Here is a 22,894-nt window from a genome sequence, read left to right as displayed (position 1 = left end):
GGTTTGCCCCACTCCCGGAGTTCTTGAGCCAAGGCTTTTTACGTGAAATTAGTTGTGTTCGAGGAGAGGCAGGATAACCCAAGGGTGTGCCCACTTCAGGTCTTTTGAGCACAGAGCAGTTTGGTAAGGGTCTGGGTATTTAGCCAGGCGGTGCCTACTGTGGAAACAGAGGCTGCACCTGGCCAGATTGGAAGGACAGTGTCAGAGAAGTGTGTGTGTGTTTGGGCAGGGGTCCCATGCTTCCCTGGTCTGCTTGATGGGTCTTGAATGTGATAATGGGTTCCAGGTGGTGGAAATGGAGCAGGACCGGGAAGCCTAGGCAGGTGCAAGGTGGGTGGGGCTGGGTCCTGGGCTTTGTCTTCAGGTGTTTGCTGAACCTGGGGTGGGGGTGTGCCAAGTCCAAGGCTCCAGGGTTGGTGCACAGAACAGCTGCCTCCAGCCGACTGCCCAGTCCCCCAGAGAAGTGACTGAAGTAGAGGTTGTAGCTTAGGCACTCCTGCTCCATCCAGCCCCTCCGTGCAGCTGCTGATGGCCCTGTAGCTCCTGCCCCGTCTCACCTTCCCCAGGCTTGGAACCCCACAGCCCTTGGCTCGGGAGTGTGGCTTCAGCGTGCCAGCGGTTGGTAGGTAGAAAGCGTAGGGTCTTGAGCTTTGGGATTTGGGCCCCAGGGCACCGGGTGACCTCGACCTCCATCCCTCAGACTGGCCATCCTTCTTCAACCTCAACTCACCCCAGGAGGTTCAGGAAACCATCCAGATTCCGAACAACGGAAGCACGCCCCTGCTCGTGGACGTGCAGGTGTTTGTGTCAAACGTGTTTAACGTGGTAAGTGTCCCCAAGCTCTGGAGGACTCGGGGGCCCAAGCGCTGAGCTAGGAATGGGGCAGGACTCAGCCTAGTGAGTGCTGGGGTCTCCTTCCTTCTTGTCACATAGTACCCACCCCCGAGGTGACCTGCTGCCCCCCTCCCCCATGACATCCTGCGGTACACAGCGTCCTCCACGATGCTGCTTCGGCTGGTGAGCACCCACGGTGTGGGGGCAGGGGTTGAGGAAGGGAGACCTCTGTAAGCCCAGCACAGAAGTACTGGCCTTCATCAACCTGCCAAGCCCAGGGGCGCATATATACGGAGTGGGCGCCTTAGTAGCATCCTTGTGTCCCTAGTCCTGGCTGGACACTCGCCTGGCCTTGAACTCGACTGGGCACCGGCAGGGCAGAGTCACGCTGCCCTGGGACTCTCTCTGGACACCAGGACTCACTATCCAGGAAGCGTAAGTGAGGCGGGGGTTCTTGTCTCAGGAACTGGGCAGGCATAGCCCACGCTATTCCCCATCTAGAGCCGGGAGGTCCTCTTAGTGAATATCCCCCTCCTGGTGGCCCTGCCAGACCACTGGCACAACTCCCGTGCCTTATGGTGCCCTTTCTGGAACCCCGAGGGCAGTGGATAGCAGCTGGACATATGCTGGGGTCTCCCCCTCCTCCCCCTTCTGAGGAGGAGCTGGGCCACTGGCTGTGATACCTTTCCCTCTGCAGGCTCTGGGTGAGCTGGCAGAACCAGAGCCCACAGGCCCGAGTGGACCGGGATGGCCACATCGAGCTCTACCTGGCCCTCACCACGGAGACCTACTGTGACTTTGAGCTTTTCCACTTCCCCAGGGACCAGAGCGACTGCAGCCTCAGCTTCTTCGCTTTTGGCAACACTGGTGCTGACAGGACAGGAGCTGGGGGATGAAGGGAGAGGGGAGGGGAAACCTCTGGCCTCCAGCGAACACCTGACACCGGGGTCCCGGGCCTGTGTTCACACCAGTCTACCCCCAGGCTTAGGGGAGCTGATTATTCTTCTTTCACCCGGCACCTCCCACTCAAATAGCAGCCCCATCTCCTAGTCTTCCCCTGCTCTAGGCTGCAGCCCTCCTCCAGTCTTCTCTTCTCCCCCATCAGCTACCCCAGAGCAATGCCCCCAACAGCCAGGGCCAAACTGCACACTTGTGTCAAGCCCAGAGGCTCAGGCTACTGCAGGCTCATTCCTGGAAACATCCCGAAGGTGTAGCCACCCAGTGAATATCCCACAAGCCCAGCAGGTGATGTCCAACTCGGCGGCGAAGTCCCATCCTTCCCTTACATCCCTCCCCTCTGGGAAATACCACAGCTGCCGCCCCTTGAATTCTAATTATTTCAGGTGTGAAATGATATACTGGTGAACGAGTCTGTGACCATGTCCCCTTCCATGAAGTGGTGCATTTGTTTTTACAATGAAAATTCATCTATGAATCTGATAAGGCCCTTCCTCCAACTGGAGTAAACTTGGGGTCTTGCGAAATCCGGTTTGGAAAGCCCTTGTACAGACCAGTTTCCCAGTCTGCCCCCAGCAACCATCACAGGGCTCCATCACCCCTGGGCTCCAGCTTGTCCCTGCCCCTACTCCCAAGAGAGATGCGGGGGCAGGGGTATTTCTAGTTCACTGTCCTCACCCCCACCCCTTCAGTGATGGAGCTGGAGTTCCAGGCCCATGCGGTGAATGAGATTGTGAGTGTCAAGAGGGAATACGTAGTTCAGGATTTGAAAACCAAGTCCCATCCCAGCAGCTGGTGCCCTGCTTCCAGGTGACAGTGAGTTGGGAGGTGGCTGCCGAGGGCTGATGGGCGCATCGGGGATGCACAGCCAGAGGCCGTGACATCACCTTTCTACTGCCCACCCCTGTGCAACCCCCACTGGAAAGCCCCGACCTTCTTCCTTCCAGTTGCGCCTGCAGAACAGCGCTAAAGGCCGTCATAGCGCTCTTGGTACCCGGGGAGGCGCTGCTGTTGGCTGACCTGTGTGGGCCGCTGCTGCCCCTCCGGACGGAGCGCATCGCCTACAAGGTGACCCGGCTGCTGGGCTACCTCGTCTTCCGCTCCTCCCTGGTTCAGGCCCTGCCCAGCTCCTCCTCCTGCAACCCGCTGCTCAGTAAGGCCCACACCCTCGCCTGGCCGGGGGCAGGACCACCTTGTCCTGGGCCCCCCTCTTTCTGCCCGCACCTGCTGTCGCCCAAGCCAGGGTGCCTCTGCTCAGGTGCCTGGGCTCTCAAGGCCGGACCTGGCCCCTGCCCTCCCCTCCCTGCCCACCTCCCCAGTTCACTACTTCACTGTCCTATGCTGCTCTTCATCACACCACGGAGACCGTGCTGTTGTCCGGGCTGCTGGGCCCCAGCAACCCCAGGGTGGAGAGCAGCCCCAGCCCGGTCCTGAGAGGGGAGCAGCACGACTGTGGGAGCCCAGGGCCTGATCCTGAAGGTGGGCAGGGCCTGGGGCCCCTTCCTCGGGGGTTGCTGAGGAAAGAGGCCTAGGGCCAGAGCTGGCAGGCTGGGGTTGCGGGTTACCAGGCTGGTTAGAGGTTCCTGCGTCCACTCTGCTGGCTCCACTGTCCCTGGGTTCTACCACGGCTGCCCCTGGAAGCTGCAGGTCTGCAGCAGGGAGCAGGGTCAGCCTGCCTAAAGGCCCGGGTGACCTCAGACTCCCTGGGATAACCCTCTGCCTTGCAGAGCCTGTCTTGTGGGACGTTTTTTCAACTCAAGATGACCGAGAATGGGCCAGACCCAAACATTCATTAGCTGTGAATCTAACGAAGGGAGAAATACAGACTGGCACCTCCTGGGATTCGCCCTTCTGCTCCGGGAGAGCGTGCATGTCAGGTGAGCCCTGAAGTATACCTCCTTTTCCTGCCTCTCCCCACACAGAAGCCTCCAGAGGAGTAAAGGGGTCCAGGAGGAGCTGGCCTGAGGCTGCTGACCACATCGTCTTCCTGGTGTACGTGGCAGGGGTGCTGTGTAGCCAGTTCATCTTCGCTGTGCTCTGGATGTGGGCGACATGCAAGTCGGACCCAGCCCCTGGTGAGGCTGCCCCCCACGGTGGGTGGCCCAGGCTGTAAGGGGCAGGGCCTGGGGCTGCAGACCTGAGGGGCTGGGCTGTGACAGGGTCTCCGGAAAGAGGGGGGAGGGAGGTCGACTCTCTTCCCTAAGCCTGGAGGACCCCAGGCCACCCTGAGCTCTCCCTTCTGTTAGCATGCAAGCGAAGAGTGTGGAATAAACCCATCATCCCAGTGCAAGGGCGCCTCAGGGGTCTGTCTTCACTGAGCTCAGCTGTTCACTCTTATCGAAGTAGGTGGGGCCCATCTCATGCCCCTGGCCCCCACTCTGCCCCAGATCGTCTCACGATTGTTCACTGGTCACCCAGTCCCCACACGCAGCCTAACTGCTCCTTCTGCAACCACTGCTGCTTGGCTCCAGGCACGGGGTGGTCAGAACTCCTTCTGTGAAGTCCTGCCGAGTGCTGGCCCTCAGAGGGCAGGGGAGAGAGCGCTCCTGCTCCAGCCACCAGGGGGATGCCTCGGGGGCAGAACCCCCCAGACCGCAGGACTGCGGGGACGGGGAATGCGTCCTCTGCACTGAATCCAAGCGCGGGTCAACCCTGCTTGCTCTTCTCCAGGCCCTGGGGCTGCAGCGTGGCCTGCTCCTCCGAGCCCAGCCCTCACGCCTGGGCTGAAGGGGGCTCTCCATCCCCAACTCCGAGCTGGCCCGGAGGTGGGCTTGCTCTGCTCTCCCGCTCCTGTCCACACGAGGCAGCTGAGGGCACAGACCTCTGTCTTCCTTCTCTGTCCTTCCTGCCTTGAAGCCGTCACGTGGCCCCTGCGGGCTGCAGTCAGGGTCATGAAACCCAAGGTGTGGAGGAACCCCAGAGTTCCGGGAGAGAGCTGCTTGTGTGGGGAATGGGGGCTGCGAGAGGAAGGGCAAACCAGGACCCGAGGGCTCAGGGACAGGGCTCCTGGTCGGGGTGGTGGAGAAAGACCCCTGTGTCAAAGGACGCCACACTCACCGGGCCCAGAGGCAAGTTAACACTGGTTTATCTGTCCAATAACATGGCTGGTCTGGCAGAGCCAGGCAGGGGCGGTGGCGGCTCAGGCGGAGGTGTCAAAGAGGCGATCGATCATGTCGCCCACCTGCTCCACACGATACTTGATGTACTTCTCAGGATTCTTGGTGAAGGGCACGCTGCCATACCTGACCAGGCGCTGAGGTTAGTGGGGATGCCTAGCCCCTCCCCAGCTCTGCCTCAGCCTAAGGCCCTCCCGATGGGGTGCCCCTGGGTGATGTCCGGGTCTGGCCCCACACCAAAGCCCTGGGCACTGGATCTGCCACCCAAACCCACCACCCTCTCCAGGTTTCCTTGAAGAAGAGAAGGGCCCAGTGGCCCAGCCGGGGCAGCAGGGAGCGTGGGGCTGGGAGGGCAGAGACGGAGGGCTAACCTGTGCAGAAAGGCCCCGTAGGTCTCCTTAACAATGTTTTTCTGGGCTTGGCGGATCTTGTCCCTCTGCTCCGTGTCGGGAATAGCCCAGGCCTTCTGTATCTTGCACAATTCTTCTAGGCCATCGTTGAAGCCCTGAACACCACAACGGTGGAAACAGAAGTGACCCAAAGACAACCGTTTGAGTCTGTGCTGCTACAGTAGCAGCAGCGATCAGGGGAGCGGGGAGGATCCCGACTTACCTTAAAACGCTCCTTGATCATCTGGCGCTCCTTGTCCCGAAGCTGGGGGGCCAGGGGAGGTGGCAGAGAAAGCGACCCTCAGAGCAGAATCGTCCTGCCCCTGCTCCTTCCCCAAACACCCAAGCCCAGCCCTCTCCCCTGCTGCCCGGATGGCCACGGGCATCCTTTGCTTTCTCATCCTAGTTGTCTGTTTTTTTCCCAGAGACACAACAGAAAGCACCGCATCTGCTAGACATCCCTTCCCAGCCCAGGCCTTCAGCCCACCTTGACTCCGGGCTGGAACACAGGTAGATTCTTCTCAGCAATGTAGTCAGTCACCTTTAACCAACTGCCAGGCAGGGAGGGAAGCAGAGGGCAGAGAAGGGACAGCCTTAGGCAGCTGCTCCTTCCCTGGGGCTGGATTGTTTTGTTTTTTAAAAATCTCTTGATCGACTGGGGGAGACGGTGAGGGCAGGGATCAGCCTGGGTTGTAACTAAGCAAAACACAGCTGAGATTTTTTTCCTTGGGAATAAAAATGTTCAAGCTGCTCGCTTTTAAAATTAAGAACAGGAAACAGAACATTCAATAAATCGAACAGACACTACCAACTACACTTCACGTTGATATCATGGCCAATTAAGATGGAGAAGCAGATGAGAAAAGAGGGGACGGAGGACAGATACACGGGAAAGCAGAGGGAGATATGGTCACGGGGAAGAAACACCCAAAGGGAGAGAGAGACGCACAAACTAAGAAACAGGAGGCGAGGGGCAGAGAGAGCCCTGTAGAGTGAGGCTCAGCCAAGTTCAAGGGACCTTGTGAGCTGGCTCTTCACTTGGTCTGAACGTTACCCACATCTCTGACGGGCAGCCCTTCAACCATCTTAGTCATCACCCTTGGCACCTACCCTTCCCCACACCATGAGTGTGATTAAAAAACAAGTAGAGGGTGGGGGTTCACAGGGTGGCAGTTCCCCGTCATTGAGCCCACTCTGACTGGGCCCAGCCTCCCGAGGCTCTGAGAAGGAAGCGTTACTGGTGGGCACACAGGTCGGGGAGCGGGAGGGTGGGCAGAGGCCCACCTGCGCTGGTAAGTCTGGATCTGCTGCTCGATGTGCTCGCGGTAGGAGCGCTCGGCAGTCTTCTGGGTCACGGCCACCAGCTGGATCAGCTCAGACCTGGGGTGGGAGCAGGGGAGAGAGGAGAGGATGGTAGAGAGGCTGCCGGCCTCTGCAGCAACACCAGTGGGGCCTGCCTCCCACCTCCCTGGGTCCTGGGACTGTGAAGGGTAAAGCGGCGTCCTCCCCGCCCTGGACACGAGGGGGCACAGCCAGCCCCAGCAGGCAGCCAGGGGCAAGGGAGAGCTGCAGACCAGCACCCGTAGCCACTTACTTCTCCAGGGCCTTGAGGATGTAGTTGTAGTTGTTGTGTAGGAAGATGGCGCTCAGAGCCGGGTCCTCATACACCTTGGACTTGCTCAGCAAGTTCAGCTGCAGGTTGCCCAGGACTTTACCTGCACAGGGAAGGATGCGGTCACGCCTCCCGTGGCAGTCTGACCCAAATGACCCAATCCTGGGGCCCACAGACCAACTCCCACCCGTCGCTCCTTGTTCCTCCCGGACTCGAGGCCCCACCAGCCTCGCCAGCCTTGGGAGCCTTTTGCCGAGCCCCCGCGCCCCCCCAACCAGAGGTCAGGCTGCAGTTCTAAAAGTCGGGGTGGTGGTGCTCGGGGGGGGACCTAGACTAGCAAGAGAGCACAAAAAGGACACGGAAGGGAGGAGGCAGGGAGGCAGGGAGGCCGGGCGCCGGAGGCTGCTGGCTGGCGGGGCGCACTCACAGATGTAGGTGCTCAGGAGGCGCTTGCTGAACTCGGAGCTGTAGCTGGTGGCTGAGGAACTGGTCTCTGTGAGAGGAGGAGTCCTGTTACCACAGCAGTGGCAGCAGCCAAGACCCTCTCTGGCCTCCCCTAGGCCCGCGGAGCGGCTGAGGAAACCCTGGGAGGGGCCCGAGCCTCCCTCGGGCAGAGCTGGGGACGTGCTGAGCTACAGGGCTCCCCTCCCGCTGCGGGGGGCGCTCCCTGGGACTCTTCCTGGAACCCAGGGCCGTCCCTGCCGTGGTCTTGGGTGGTGGGGTTAATGAGCTGGCCCAGGGCCAGCAGGAAGGCTGGCAGGACAGGAATGGGACAGCCTCTGTCACCCAGCCCCCGACCCATGCTGGGGGTACCTACGAGGCCCACTTCTCCCACTTGACAGCAACAGAGTCTTAGAATAGGCCCCCTATGGCCTCTCCATCTTCACCCCCACTGCCCACAACCTCCTCTACCAGGCCCTTCTGAACAGAGACTTGCTGCCCGCACAGAGCAGAAAGCCAAGGGGGGAAGGGAGCGGATGGGGGAGGAAGGAGACAGGGAGGTGCTGGACCAGCTTGAAGGGTGTACTCAGGGTGCTGGACACAGCAGGACGCTGCCTGGAGAAACCCAGAGACAGAGAGTGGCCGTCAGGGAGCTGAGAGGGTTGGGAGCACCCGGAAGGAACCCATGTCCCCTCTGACCCCGCTCCTACTGGGGTCCTGAGTCTGTCCAGGTGCCTCTGTCCCCAGGGAACCTCACTCATGGGGCTTCAGAGGGGAAGGATGGGGCTGCAGAGCCCTGCTGCTTACCTCGAGGGTCTAAAGGAATATTGTATGTGTCCCCAAGAACTACGCAGTGAGAGGCAGTGCACACAGAGGGAAAGGGGGGAGAGACAAAGGAGGGAGAAAGATGCAAAGTGCAAAAACAGGTTAGAAACGGCCACAACACCCGAGCCAAGCAGACCACTCCCCGCGACGCTAGAAACAGACAGCAGGACAGCCCAGGCTGGACCCCTGAAGGCCAGGGACACACTGGAAAGTGGACATCTGGAGAACCGCAGGCCAGAGGCTGCACCTTGGCTCCTTGCCCCTAGACTGGGGGGAAAAGGGAAGGCCTGGGGGCCCAACAAGCTGGGCTGGGTCTCAGTGCTCGGAAGCGTGCTCTTCCCCACGTGCTAACCTCCTGAGCCCCAGTCCCAGGACAGAAGTCACAGTCACGGGAAGACACCAGGCTGGCCCTGAGATGCCAGCCCACTGAAAGGGTCAGGTGTATGGGACTAATTAGGACAGGCAACACAAGAGGAGGTGGGGAGATGCAGAAGGAGGGGCAGGGCGGGAAGGGCACCTCCAAACAAGTGAGTTCTGCTCTCCAGAGTGAGGACAGTGGAGGGAGCCGAGAGGGGATGGAGGCCAGGAAAGGTAGTCAAACCCCGGCTGCTTTCCTGATGCTGGGCCCAGATGGCCCAAGCAGCTCGGGGGTCCCGCCACAGGCCACATCTCCTTCCCACTCCACAGGGCGGGGGAAATCTCCTCACCCAGAGAGGGCTAACCCCACGTCTCCAGGCCAGAGGGAGGAGTGGGGCACGGGGCCCCGCTGGGAGGTGCCAAGTACCTTGGGAGGCCAGCATGGCGCCCGCCGTCTCCTGGAAGTCCAGGAGCTGCTGCAGGAAGAGGATAGCCTGCGTGGGGAGAAAACAGGTCCAGGAAGAAGGTCAAGGGCAGGACCCAAAGGTCGATCACCTCCTACAGTTCACCCCCTCTGACCATCCCAGGACAGGTGCAGGGCCAGGGGCCTGCCCAGTGAAGAGGGTGGCTGCCAGCTTCCTGCTCCACCCTGTGGGTTTAGTCTCCTGGGAAAGGCCCTGTCTGCTGGGGGCATGAAGCACCTTGCAGTCCATCCTGCCACCTGCGCCCCCTCCCCGCCCCAGGAGCCCCAGGGCAGCACCTACGTTGCTCGTGAGCTCGTGCACAGTGCCATCCTTGGGCATGTTGTACTCCTTGTCCGGGTCGTTCTGTGGGAAGAACAGCCTGACTCCCTGAAGCAGCTCCCAGCGAGTCCCGCGCCCACCCCACACCCCCGTCTGCGGGCTCACGGCGCCACCTCCTGGCAGACAGGTGTCAGGATGCCCCTCGGGCACAAAGGTGAGCGAGACAGACATACGGACATGACTAGATGGGAAAAGCGCGGCAGGAGCTTGACGCCTGGGGTGGGGGCCTCTGGAGCCCCTGGGGAAGACAGGGAGGCCCGTGGGCACTGACAGGAGACTAGCAGCACGGCTGGCTTCCCCACAGGGCAGGCCCACCGCTCTTGGAGGCCTGCTTTCAGAAGGAGTTTCCAAGCCAGGTCACCGGTGGCCCTGCCCACAGCCCCACGGGCCGTCCCGCATGGCGGCGGAGGGAAGGAGAGCACCTTGATGTTGTCAGCGAAGTCCTCCAGCGCTTTGGCTCCCACGGTCTCCATGGAGGTGATGAGGCTGGGCAGCTTGTTCTTGGTGCTGGCAGCCGTCCCCTGAGGAAGCACACGGCTGCACAGGGCGCCAGAAGCCGGCCATAGGCTGTGCCTGGGGCCCTGCTCCTTCCCAGCCCCTCACCCCAGGGGACTGCCTCTCCTCTTCACTCACCCTGAGAGCACCTGCGCAGGCCCGGGGCCCCAAGCAAGCTGCCGCCATTCCCCCTCGGAGCAGACGCGTGGGGTAGAGAGCACAGTCCTCCTGGGAGGCCGTGCCGGGCAGCAGGACTCCTCCTCCCGGCGTCCCCAAGGGCATCCTCAGCCACCTACCTGGAGCACCTGGTCAAACTCAGGCTTGGTCTGCTTGAGGTGCCGCAGGATGGGGAAGACGGTGAGCACGGCCGAGAAGTCGTGTCGGATGATGGCCTTCCGGGCAGCAGCCACAATGTTCTCCCCTTCAAGCATCAGCCCGTCCAGGGCGTCCTGAGAGAGCGGGGCAGGGAGAGGGCTCAGGGGAGGGGGCAGACAGCCGGTTCCCAGGGACGGTGAGGGCACCTGGAGGGGCGTGGGGGAAGTATGCCTCCAATGGGGAGGTCCCGACCGGGACACGCCACCCAGGACAGATCCCCAGGATGGGAGGTGGAGGTGGTGGCTGGAGTTGAGGGCTATGGACCACAAGCCTGGACCAAACTCAAGCTTCTGCAGTGACAGCTCGTGCTGGGGCATCTGGTCAGGGCCCAGGGGCAGGGCGGGGTGGGGCAGGACCTGTATCAAAGAGTCAAAGGTCTTCTTCTGATGGTGCTCAGGGATGACATCCATCAGCAGCTGGTACTCGCTCTGGGCCAGCTTGACAAAGGCACTGACGCAGTGAATGTAGGCGTCGGTCTCCACGTCCAGCATGTCATCTCTCCCTGGGGGGAAAGCAATGCCCCTGAGCTACTGGTCTGGGGCAGACCCTCTCCCTGCTGGGGGGTGGGGCACAAGTCTCCCCAGCTCCTGGCCTGTAGCCAGACTGGCAGCAGATGGGGAAGAAGACTGTGCTGGCAGAAAGCTGAGAGAACTCCAGCAGGCCCGACGGGGTTCGAGGGGAAAAACAGGGCCTGAGTCCAGTCTTTGTTCCAGAATGTCAGGTACGAGAGGTGTTGGGGAGATGGATAAAAAGGATAAGAAGATCCCCCCAATCGACTTCCTGGATAAGACACGCCTGACCCCAAGACTGAGAATTCTGAATTGTACTGGGAAGAGGACACCCAGGGATGCGCGAGTGGCCGCGTCCACCTCAAGGAGGCAGGCACAGTGGTCATCCATCTCTGAAAACGCTGGGCCTCTGGAGCCAGATACCAGCCCAGCCAGGCCTTCTGGAATGTATAAAAAGGCAGTGGGCTCTGGTCCATGAGGCTAGCTGGCATGGCGTCAAAACTGGAGAAGAGGCAATGTGAGCCTCGGAGGGGGAGGGCTTCTTGGTTGTCAGCTGCCGCAGCAGGAGACCGGATCCCGCTACTGCATTGGAGGCTGGGGCAGGGGTGCCCGCAGGCAACCTGGTCCTACGTGCCGAGGGACAGGCTCCGAGGGGTCAGAGCTTTGGAGCCGTCGCTGGAGTCACGTGTTGATGCTCCCTGCCCTCCGGGGGCCCGCCTGCCCTCTCTGCCCGCCTTCCGAGTGGCGGCAACTTCTGCCCTTGGCCCAGGCCCTGAGAGCCAGGCGTGCACTCCCACCTGGAGAGAGGCAAGGGGACCTAGCGCCCAAAAGAGAGACAGACAGGAGAGAGAGAGAGGCGAGTAGGCCAGGCTCATCCTCGGAGCGGAGAGGCCGGCTAGGCCAGGCCGGAGCAGGCCCTCTGGGGACGGCCGTGAGTGCAGCGGCGGCTGCCCTCGGGCTGGGCTGCAGTACTCACCGGCCAGTGGCCCGTGCTTGTCGTTCAGGGCCTCGGACAGGTGCTTAACTCGGAAATCATGCTCGTGACCTAGCAAGACGTCGGCCGCAAACACAAGCAGCGTTTATCCAGGGGCGGGGTGGCTGCTTCTCGGGGGACTGGGAAGAAGCCCTCGATCTCCGGGGTTGGGGGGGGGGATGTGAGACGGGGTGTAGGGGAAGGGGCATTGGAGAGGGCTCTGAGCCCCTCCTCTGCCTCAGACCACCTTGGGAACAGCCGTTTCAAGCCTGCCTTGCAGTGCCCCGGACCATCCTCGGGAGCTGGTTTCCCCAAGCCTGGACGCTAAGAGAAAGCCAGGTTTCTGAAGAGTTTCCAGCAGCTGCGGAAGGTCTGATGCTCAGCCCCAGGGGGTTTATCTCACCGTATTTGGGGAGAGATCCAGTTAGAGAAATGTCACTGCCCAGTGAATGGGGACAGGCTTCTTTTCGCCCCCAGGGTCATTCTTTTGAAGGCGGATCCGGTCCACTAGGGCAGGGCTGTCCTTCCTCTGATGCGAGGGAGGCAGGGACACGGTATACGGGCCGCCTGTCCCCTGTGGCACACGCTCCCCTTTCAGGTGGCGGGGGGCGGCCCGGAGGCCTCGGCCGCCTTGGTCCTGTCACTGCTGGTCTGAGCGTGAAAGGGCTGCCCGTGACAAAGAACTTTCTCTGAGTTCAAACAGGAGACAAGGACAGAGACGGGGAGGGGAGGGAGCAGGAAGCCTCCGGGAGGGCAGAGCTGCCGTCAGCCAGACAGGACCAGGCCGAGGGCCATGAAAGCTGCCCCCGAGCCAGCTGGGGTCAGAGGCCCAGGACCTCAGTTCCCACCCCTGGTCCCCTCTCAGGGTTGCGCCCGAGGCCCTCTGGGGGGTTGGAGGCTCTGCCCTACCACGTGAGTGGACACACGGTGGAGGAGGAGGGAAGAGGAGAGGAACACAGGATGATTACCTTCCAGAGGAATGAGGTTAGAGCCCCCCTTTTTCCCATCTAGACCATGCTGGGAATACTGTTTCAGAAGGTTCTGAGCCTTACGGATCGTCCCTGTCACCAGAGCCACACAGAGAGGAGATAAGAAGACCTAGGAAACGAGTGAGAGAAAACAGCAGCAGCCCTCCACCTGCCCCCCAGGCCCACGCCCACCCCCAGCAGAGAGCACGCCCAGGTACCATCTCTCCCACAGGCCTTTCCCGGGACCGCCCGCCGGAGGCCCCGCAGAAGGAGATGGAGGAACGGACACATTTCGTTCCCCCAGTGGAGCTCCTGATTCTGCCAGTGACCCTCACTGTTCCAGATCTGAGTTCATTTTAGGAAGTGCAGAGGGTGAAGGAGATGAGATGGGCAAAGATCCACCAGGAGAAGCCAAAAATAAAAAACAGTACTGGGTGGCACTTAACTCAGAAATAGACAAGGGCCTGAGATGGAGGAGCTAGTGATGGAGCTCTCACACCCAGAAGGCGAGACCAAGTGGCAGAGCCTGGGGGCACCTTGAAGCGGGCAGGCCCGTGGCTCCTCCCCAAAGGGCGGGCAGAGTTCTCCGGGCATGCTCAGTGCCGGGACGCGGCCAAACAGTAGCCAAAGGAAAGCAGCACCCAGGAGTTGGTGAAATGGGACTGAGCTTCCTGGGATAGCAGTGCCCAAGACGGAAGGCTTGGAGACCCAGAGGCAGACTGGCCCCGTACACCAGGGGAGGGACCCAAACCACCAGAGCAATTGGGAAAAACTCAAAAGCCAAAAAGAAGTTAATAGGAGCCACCACACAGAGAGCAGGAGGGAGGGCAGCAGGAAAGGGCACATGCTCTTGGCATGGGGGGAGAAAACCAACAGTTAGTATCACAAGTGAGAACAATGAAAACAAAACTGCAGCGCCCACAGCCTCCAGGGTCAGCTACCTCAGTGGGAACGAGACATCTCAGGGCAGAAAACGTGGGGAAATAAAACAGCCTTTAAAACAGATGTGTACAGCTGCCCTGTTAATAAAATGTACTGGGGCAGGGGAGGCACCCATGAGTGTAACTCCGTCCCTCTTCCCTGGGGACTCCCAGGTGCCCCCTTGCATCTCTGAACACAGTGAGGCTTTTTGGGTCCTGGCAGCTCCCCAAAAGACTAGCGGAGAAGGGACAGCGTCTGGAGCGGCTCATTTCTTTCTGTTTGCACCAACCGCAATTAGTTACTAATAACCAAGTTTGGGGCTTGGGCTCAGCATCTGTCTCGCTGGGTTCTGCCCCTTCAGTGAGCCCCGCTAATGAGCGAATCAGTTCCCTGCCCCACAACCGACCAGGAGCAGGTGGGCCCGCCGGGCCTCCAGGAGCCTTGCCAGTATGCTCGCATGGATGTGGGCTGGGGACGCTGATCCGGCAGCCGCCAAACCCATCAGGAGCACAATTACCACGAACGACGCTAAGGTCGGTGTTTCATTACCCACCGAGGCCTCCCTGCTCCTCTCCTCAAGAGCTGGGAACTGATTCCCTAGGGGCCTGATTCCCTAGTTCCTGACGTCAGTCCTGAGCCCCCCAGCTCCTGACAACTCTTGAAACCCCACAGAAACCAGAGGGACGCTCAGAGCCCGAGTTTTCCTCTGGGGGCTCTAAGCCAAGCTAGATTAGGTCCACCGGGGGCCCCGAGATCAGACCCCCGCTCCCTGCACGGCCAGCAGCACTCTTGGATGCAGACTGGGTCCTGGGGCCTCCACTGGGCCCATCAGAGAAGAGACAGAGGGGAAGAGAGCACAGACCCGCCAAGGCCCAGGCAGCCTCGCAGCCTCCCGGAACCAAGGCACAGGCCCCCTGTTCTCTGAGGGGCAGGTAAGGAAAACGCTGTCGTGAGGGGCGGGCCCCACCGGCGCGCCTGGGGTGTGTGCCCACAGCAGCAGCTGGACAGGGAAGGCTGGGGTGGGAGCAGCCCCCAGCCTCACTGGCTCTCTCTCCCTGGGGCCTGCAGCAGCCCCTCGCCCTGGAATACCCCAGCCTCTCGAGGGCCACGCCTCTCAGCAGCCAGACACAGCCAGGCTTGCCAAGCGGAAGCTGACACACAGGAGCACTGTTTACCTGGAGCACAGACTACAGGGGACATGATGACGGGAAGAAGGACAGACAGTGAGCTGTTCGCCCAGGTCACCAACGCCCACAGCCCAGGCGTCTCCCACCTCAACACCCCTCCCTTGACTCTCCTGCCGCAAGGCACTAACTTCGAGTGGAGCCCAAAAGCCGGATTAAGTTCTTTGGAGAAGAAGGCGTGGGATTATTTTCCTTTCTGGGCGACTGTGAAAGTGTAAACTCTCCCCTATCCACTTCTTCAAGCCACCCTGGCTTTCTGCAAGGTGACGGCTGCAGTGCCTGCCCCTGTCCTGTCCACGGTTTTGGCAGCAGCAGCGTGCCTGGCCTCCTGATAGGCCGACGCAGGGAGGAGAAGGGGGTCCAGCAAGGGGCTCTGCCCCGGCACCCCTGTCAGCCCACCTCTCCGTGCCTGTGACCCTCCACTCCAAGGACACTTATGTAGCCCCCAGACTCGGCTGGGTAGAGAGGAGCTCACCGGATGGGGCCTTGCTGGGTGGGCAGACACCTGCTTTCTGTCCTGCGTACCTATAGCTGTGGGTCGCTGTGAGGTCAAGCTGTAGCGGCTGCTACCCCCAGGGTGGCCAAAGGCAACCCGGGTCCCACAGAGCTTCTGTCTGGTTCTGAGGTGGGCCAGGGTGGGGACTCACCTGGCCGCTTGACCGGCTTCTTGGTAGGCGTGTCCTTCCTCTTGTTGGGGACAGCAGGGGAGTAGGGGACCCCAGACGAAGAACTGCTCTTCCGGAAATGCTCCTTCAGGCCTTTGATGGAGCGGTCCAGCTGGCTGGAGCGGATCTGGTAGTAGACGTTCATGAAGTCTGAGGAGAGATGGGCGACAGCTGGGGTCCCTGCCGCTGCCTGGCCCCAGGGCCTCCCTCTCACTTCCAGACGCAGCTCCGCAGGGCAGCAGTGGTGCCCACCATCGCTCCTTGCTAACCCCTTCCTAGCAGCCTCCCACATGGCCTCGTCCGTCCCAAATCAAAGTCTTAAAAGGGAAAGTATCCCCCAACAGAACCAACAATTAGTTGTTATTTTTTATTTTATTTATTTATTTTTGGCCGCGCCGTGTGGCTTGTGGGATCTTAGGTCTCCAACCAGGGATTGAACCCGGGCCCCTGGCAGTGAAAGTGCCAAGTCCTAACTACTGAACTGCCAAGGAATTCCCTGTAAGGTTTTTTTTTTTTTTTTTGGCCATGCCACGTGGCATCTTCTCTGACAAGGGATTGAACCCATGTCCCCTGCGCTGGAAGTGCAGAGTCTTAACCACTGGACTGCCAAGGAAGTCCACAGTAAGGTTTTTTTAGATTAAAAAAATGTAAAGTTAACATCCAGCTTCAACTTGGTGAGGGGTCAAAGGATGTGCGCAATTTATATGCGTAAAGAGACAACAAGTGTCACTGAATAAAAAAACACACCATTTCTTTAGCCATGAATGAAATGAAAATTTTAAAAAATTAGAGGATTATGAAAGCTCTGTCAAATAGCTAAGATAAATAAAGCTAATGAAGAACAAACAGCTGTGGGATTTTCGACGGGTCAGTCGACTGGCCCCACCTACCCGGAGAGGAGCCCAAGACGGCAAGAAGGTTACAGATCTGTTCAGACAGTTCTGCCTGGTAATTGTACCTTTGAGAAAATATCTCAAAGAACTTCCTAAATAAGAAAAGCAAGCCATCCAACTGTGCTCACTGCAGCACTATTTGTCAATACTGGAAAACTGGAAAACCCAAAAATGCAAACGAGCAAGGAAAAAGATACGAATGCCATGGTACCTTTTAGCAGTTCCCAACGAGTGTGTCGCCAATGTGAAAAATGGAACAAAGCACTGAGGCTCTGACTGAAGGGGACTGAGGGGTCTGGAGGCATCCACTGGCCTCCCTCTTATCCCAAGGGAGCCCCTGAAAAGCTCCTGCCGAGCCCCCGGCTCCCACAGTGCAGCTCATGAGCCACAGACGTGCCGTGTGGTCAGTACAGGCGGCCCTGAGACCTGGCACCAGAGTCCTCGAGGGAAGGCAGGCATAGTGATAACGCACACTGACAACTTGGTATGTGTACAAACTAACAAAGAGAAGAAGAGTGTGGAGGGCTAAAAAGCTTAAAATGGAATATTCATTACAGTTAGTTTTTTTTTTTTTAATTTTTTGCTTAACTTGGGATTTTAAAAAAAATCCTGGGACTGGATTTAAAGAAATGATGGTACCAACATACCATGGAATATTATGCAGCTGCCAAAAAGAATGAAGCAAATATACATGTACTGATATGGAACACTCTCAAGACATATTACTAAGTTGAAAGCAAAAACCAAAAAAACAATCATAGGGCAGTGTTTAGTATGCGCCCTTCCACTTGGGAATGAGGAGCAGATACACACATATTTATTCTCTCTCTCTCACACACACACAGTTGCATAAGGAATTTTTTGGAAGGGTATAAATAACCTTAACAGTACTCATCTTTGGGTTATGATACTGTAAGCCTTAGGGAAGTGGGGAGATGGACTTTTGCTTTTCACCTAAGCCTTTCTGTGCTATTTGAAGTTTTTATAATTAATCAAAAAAAGGAAAGAAACGGGAAAGTAAGGTATGTTAAAAAAGCTTGAATTTAGCTAGATTCATAATTTGATACATAAGCTGTAGACTTATTGCTCATATTGTTTCCTACTAAACTCCTTTGTTTTAAAAGAAATGCAGGTGGGGCTTCCCCAGTGGCGCAGTGGTTGAGAATCTGCCTGCCAATGCAGGGGACACGGGTTCGAGCCCTGGTCTGGGAAGATCCCACGTGCCGCGGAGCAGCTGGGCCCGTGAGCCACAATTACTGAGCCTGCACGTCTGGAGCCTGTGCTCCGCAACAAGAGAGGCCGCGATAGTGAGAGGCCCGCACACTGCGATGAAGAGTGGCCCCCGCTCGCCACAACTAGAGAAAGCCCTCGCACAGAAACGAAGACCCAACACAGCCAAAAAAATAATAATAATAAAATTTAAAAAAAAAAGAAACAAAGGGCAAAGTCCACTCCCTCTGGCCCTGCCTTCTGGGCCCCCACCTCCCCAGGACACCTCACCTTGGTTGCGGCCATATTCCACCAGCCAGCGGGAGATGCGGATCACGTCCTGCAGCACACTCTCAGGCAGGTGCTCCAGGGGCACCTCCTCCTGTACCTCCAGGTCGTCCTCACCGCTGATCAGATCCAGGATGAGCACAGGGGACACGACCTTGCTATGCCGGGTCATCAGGCTGCGGAACTCGGACTCCAGCGACTCCTTCCCCCTCTCAAACAGCAGCTTCTACAGGGGAGAAGGAAGGAAGGGAGGAGGGAAAGAAGAAAGAGGGTCCACGGCTGTTCCAGCATTCAGCAGGCCCTCGCCTCCCCATCCCCTTCCTTTACCTTCCTGATTCTGGGCCTCGGCCCTCCTCTGCCTTCACTTCCTTTTTCCCAGAGAATAAACGCTGGGAAGCTTTCCTTGATTATTTCTTTCCCTTGTGTTCTCTCAAAATGTATGTTCATAGGTGAAACCCAGAGTTTTACAAGAAGTAGGGGGCTTCCCTGGTGGCACAGTGGTTGAGAATCTGCCTGCCAATGCAGGGGACACGGGTTCAAGCCCTGGTCTGGGAAGATCCCACATGCCGCGGAGCAACTAGGCCCGTGAGCCACAACTACTGAGCCTGCGCATCTGGAGCCTGTGCTCCGCAACAAGAGAGGCCGCGATAGTGAGAGGCCAGCGCACCGCGATGAAGAGTGGCCCCCACTTGCCGCAACTAGAGAAAGCCCTCACACAGAAACGAAGACCCAACACAGCCAAAAATAAATTAATTAATTAATTTAAAAAAAAAAAGAAGTAGGTGCTTCACAGATATCAGCTGATTATTTTCTCATTGTACCATTAATTTGTGTTCTTGTTAGAAAAGGGTTTGCAAAAGAAAAGAAATAGATAAATTGGACTACATCAAATTAAAAACTTTTGTGCTGTAAACGATACCATCAAAAAAGTGAAAAGACAATTCACAGAATGAGAGGAAATACTTGCAAATCATGTATCTGATAAGCGACAGGTATCCAGAGCAGATAAGAGAATTGAAAACATATGTCCACACAAAAGTTCGTACACAAGGGTTCATAGCAACACTGTTCATAACAGCCAAAAAGTGGAGTGTCCATCAAGTGATGGATGGATAAACAAAATGTGGCAGAGCCATACAATGCAATATTATTCAACCGTACAATGGAATGAAACACTGACACACGCTACCACATAGATGAACCTTGAAAACATTATGCTAAGTGAAGGAAGCCAGACACAAAAGGTCACATACTGTGTGATTCCATTTTCAGGAGAAGTCCAGAATAGGTAAATTTACAGAGACAGAAAATAGATGCGTGATTACCAGAGGCTGGGTGAATGGGGGAGGGAAGGGAAGAAGAGTGACTGCCAATGGATTTCTTTTTTTAGGCGATGAAAATGTTATAAAATTTATTCTGGTGTTGTTGCACAACTCTGTGATTATACTAAAACTACTGCGTTTTATACTTTAAATGGGTAAATTTTATGGTATGTGAATTATATCTCAGTAAAGATGTTTTAAAAATAGAGAGAGGAATTGGAGCGTTTCTGCTTAGATGGAAAGTACATCCTCTAGGGTAAACCTATAGCATATTTTTTGTATTCTCCTTCTCTGATCCATTCCCACACCCGAGTTCTAGCACAGAGCTCTTCACTCTGTGATCCAAACTTGCTAGAGACCCTCAAGAAACAAGTTCTCCAGCCCCTGGCATCCCAATCTCTGAGTCCAGGCTGCCCACCCAAGGGCTGCAGTATTATGGTTTTACTGGTGTATGCCCACTGCGTTACTGGTGTGCCAAGGTATTGATCTTGTCAGTCCTCCGGGTAGCCAGGTGGCACTGTGCGCAGCCAGAGACCACTGGCTAGTTACCACTTTACCCCAGTGTGCCACTCAAACATTCTCATTTCCGATGGAGACGCGATGGGAGAAAAGCTGGGAGGCACTGTTCTAAGCAACAGCTTTCTGGGTGGGAGAAAAGCCAGTTTCCCATCTTTGTTCCTCAGCCCACCCCCTCTTCTGGGTAAGACACACGCCTCAGGGCAAGACCTGTGGTGCCACCAGGAAGGTGTGCCAGGTGACTGGGGGTCCAAGCTGGCCTGCCCGCTAATGTTCCTCAGTGGCTGGGATGTCTGGGCCTCTGCTCCCACCTTTTCTCCTGTCTGCATTCTCTCCTTTCCTCAATGCATTGAGTAAACCTCACTTCCCAGCCCTACTCCATCTCCCTCTGGTGATCTAAAGACCCCAAAACTTAAACACAAAGATATGACACAAAAAAACTGAATATGAAAACATGAATGCAGGTTCCCTGACTAGTCAAATTCATTGAGTCAGAAAGGAGAGTGATGATGGCCAGGGGTTGGTGGGGAGGAGAAAGGGGAGTTAGTGTTTAATGGGTACAGGGTTTCAGTCTGAGATGATGAAAAGAATTCTGGAGATGGTTATCCGACAGTGTGAATGTACTTATGTCACTGAACTGTTCCCTTAAAGATGGTTAAAATGGCAAATGTTATATTATGTATTTTTTTGCTACAATAAAGAAACACCCATGCATTTATAAAAATCAAATATTAAACTTATACTTCATATTTAACTTATAATTTAGTTAAATTATTAAGATGCAATAAAAATGTATACCTGTAATTCCTGAGACAGAGATCTTAATGCCTACAGTATGTGTATGGTATTATATACTTCTGTTTATTCCACTACATTCTCTTTTAAGCTGGTTCAGTGTCTCTCATGAGACCAGGGCCGTGACTGGTGTCCCCACACCTCTCACATCACTCTGCTGGCCCCTTACCACTTTGTTGAGCTCTGGGCTGTCTGGGCTGTTGTCCTGGAAATACTCCACAGCCTTCTGAATCTTGGCCATGCTTCCCAGGTACTCTTCCAGCCTACCTGTGGGGCTGGAAAGGAGAAAAGTCCTATTAGCCTGGGCAGATGGAAGATGAAAAGGAAGGACCAAGAGAATGGTATTTGGAAAGGGGAGAAGAGAATTAACACAGGGGACTCTAGGCTCAAATATATTCTACTCCTCCCTTCCAAGGCCTACAGCCACTGGTCCAAGAGGCGTTAGGAATGTGACCTTCTGGCCCTAGCTCACCCCTCCCTGATGATCTTCTCAGTGTCACTGGCCACATGGTAGTAGCTGATAACATGGTCCAGACAGGACAGAGTCTTCTCAACGTTCTCCTGCAGCCGCTGCAGGTTCTCCGTCTGTTTGTGCACAGGGATGATGGAGTTCTCCAGCTTCATAAGGCGACTCTCAAAGGATGACAGGATAGACACCTGCGGGGGGAAGCTCCGTGCTCTCAGGCCTCAGGGTTGTCCCAGCACTGCTTCTGCCACCCACCAGGTCTTTGGCATTTGCTGCCTCTTCTCTGGTTTTCTAGACAATAAGCTCCATGAGGGAAGGGACAGGGTATACCTGTTCACCACTGTATCCCCAGAACCTACCATGTGCCTGGCACATAGGAGGTGGCCCAAATAAATTGGCTGAAGTTTGATTTGAAGGCAAGTCAAGCATTAAATTAACTCCTCCTCAGATAATCACCTCAGGATGGCTTCCCTTCCACCCTTTGAAGCCAAATCTCAATCCCTATTCTCTCTGATGCTTTCCTGGACTGAACAGGAAGTAGTTTCATACAGAGTAGCCTCAAATGCATTGCTGGTACCTTCAAAACCCTTTCTCTCTAAGAGTGAATCTCATTAAGTAAGGACTAGCACCTGATGACTGTGTTACAAAATACATACTCAAGTTTGTATCTGCTCAGTTTGTGCTTTTCCAGTCTTCTCTAGGAACAGGGAAGGAAACTCATATTTACTGAGGACCTATTGTATACCAGGTACTGTGCAAAATGCATTTCCATGCATTAGCTTCTATGACCTTCACAGTTACACTGGAGGTTGGCATCGTCTGTTTTAGCAGAGGAGGTAACTGAGGCTCAGAGTTACCTGTCAGAGGCCACACACAAATAAGTGGAGGGGCGAGGACTAGATCCCAGATCTCTCTGACTTCAGAGCTCATTTTACACATCAAGCCCTCTGGGGTGAAGGCTGAGTCTTTTTCTGCCCTCAGTAATCTCAGAAGTGGTAACCCGGCCGTCCAACCCTCACTTGAATTAATGATGACGCATGGCCAGTACCCAGCCCACCTAAGTCAGTCTCACTAAGTGTCTGCAGAAGGAGAGAAGGAAGAATGGAGAACTTAGGCAGAAAGCAGAAAGTCCAGGCCAGTGGGGGCTGCAGCATCCTCAGCGAAGGGGCGGACAAGGGGAAGGGAGTGTTAAGAGACATGTCGCACTGTTGCTAGAGAAACCCACACGTTACCACCACCACTACCCAGACCAGCAGCCCCAGGCCTTAGGTACCGGAGCTACCGGGTCGCAGGGTTCTCCTCCAGCGTCTGGAAGCCCTCCCAGCTGAGGGGTTACTCACCATGTTCTTGGTGAGCTGGTCGCTCTTCTCCAGGCTGTCTCGGATGAAGGACAGCGTCTCCTCCTCCTGGGGGGAGCGCAGGCAAGGACATCACCAGAAGCCGAAGGCTAAAGGAGACCACCGCGTCCCAGCTCCACGGCCTCGCCCCTGACTAGGTCTCCTCGCAGGGAGGGCCCCCTCCCACTCCTGCCGCCTCCCTGAGTAGAGGCCCGGCCCGGATCTCGACCCCTTCCCTCACCTCCTCCCCCGCCTCCCCAGCTCCAGCCCCACCTGCTTCAGCTTGTCCTCGATCTCCCGCCGCCGGGCGGACGCCTCCTGCAGGGGGATCATGACTTCGACCCTCCCGGCGGCTCTCACTGCCCAGTACCTCGCCTCCGAGTGCCCTCTCGGCTCCCGTCCCTGTCACGCCCACTTCCGCCCGCGGCCCCGCCCCGGGGCGGTCTGGTGTGCCATGTTAGGAGTGGCAGGCTGAGTGCGCCTGCGTGCAACTCAGTACAGGGGGACCGGGCGGGTGGCCATCTTGGGTGTGGCAGAGAACTGTGTCCGGGTTTGTCCTTGATGCGGGTTTCCACCCTCATCAGAGAAGGTTCTCTTGAGCGGTGTTTTGTAAGAACAGTTACAACTCACTTGCCGTCTTCGTG

The 22,894-nt window shown here is 56.9% G+C and overlaps 2 protein-coding genes across 11 annotated transcripts; one reads left to right on the top strand and one right to left on the bottom strand.

Annotated features, from left to right (window-relative positions):
* Positions 1–528: 528 nt before the first annotated feature.
* Positions 529–3,904, top strand: ZACN (zinc activated ion channel). Its single transcript, XM_007185739.2, is given in 12 exon segments — positions 529–622; positions 701–824; positions 972–1,017; positions 1,163–1,269; positions 1,532–1,701; positions 2,484–2,561; positions 2,564–2,607; positions 2,739–2,752; positions 2,754–2,944; positions 3,111–3,129; positions 3,131–3,270; positions 3,714–3,904. Coding segments are annotated over 12 exon segments (1,218 nt in total).
* EXOC7 (exocyst complex component 7) lies at positions 3,330–22,662 on the bottom strand. 10 transcript variants are annotated; one of them, XR_009006366.1, is made up of 22 exons: positions 22,524–22,662; positions 22,254–22,319; positions 20,920–21,104; positions 20,617–20,722; positions 17,818–18,040; positions 15,407–15,574; positions 12,655–12,747; positions 11,690–11,758; positions 10,561–10,706; positions 10,126–10,278; positions 9,757–9,855; positions 9,296–9,358; positions 8,959–9,025; positions 8,157–8,195; positions 7,336–7,401; positions 6,891–7,011; positions 6,581–6,676; positions 5,784–5,847; positions 5,520–5,561; positions 5,279–5,412; positions 4,849–5,033; positions 3,560–4,668 (listed from the first exon to the last, which is right to left on the bottom strand). XR_009006366.1 is itself a non-coding variant. In XM_057536550.1 (21 exons), the coding sequence occupies exons 1-21, from the start codon at positions 22,581–22,583 to the stop codon at positions 4,931–4,933; spliced, it is 2,163 nt and encodes a 720-aa protein (XP_057392533.1). In that variant the 5' UTR covers positions 22,584–22,662; the 3' UTR covers positions 3,556–4,930. The 10 variants fall into 10 exon arrangements, 9 of the variants coding, with proteins under 9 accessions (XP_057392541.1, XP_057392533.1, XP_057392536.1 ...); XM_057536550.1 differs by having other exon boundaries at positions 3,556–5,033; XM_057536553.1 differs by lacking the exon at positions 12,655–12,747 and having other exon boundaries at positions 3,557–5,033.
* Between the last annotated feature and the right edge of the window lie 232 nt (positions 22,663–22,894).

The sequence above is a fragment of the Balaenoptera acutorostrata genome, chromosome 20, assembly GCF_949987535.1.
Source record: "Balaenoptera acutorostrata chromosome 20, mBalAcu1.1, whole genome shotgun sequence".
Taxonomy (NCBI): domain Eukaryota; kingdom Metazoa; phylum Chordata; class Mammalia; order Artiodactyla; family Balaenopteridae; genus Balaenoptera; species Balaenoptera acutorostrata.
This window is presented reverse-complemented; position numbering and strand designations above follow the sequence as displayed.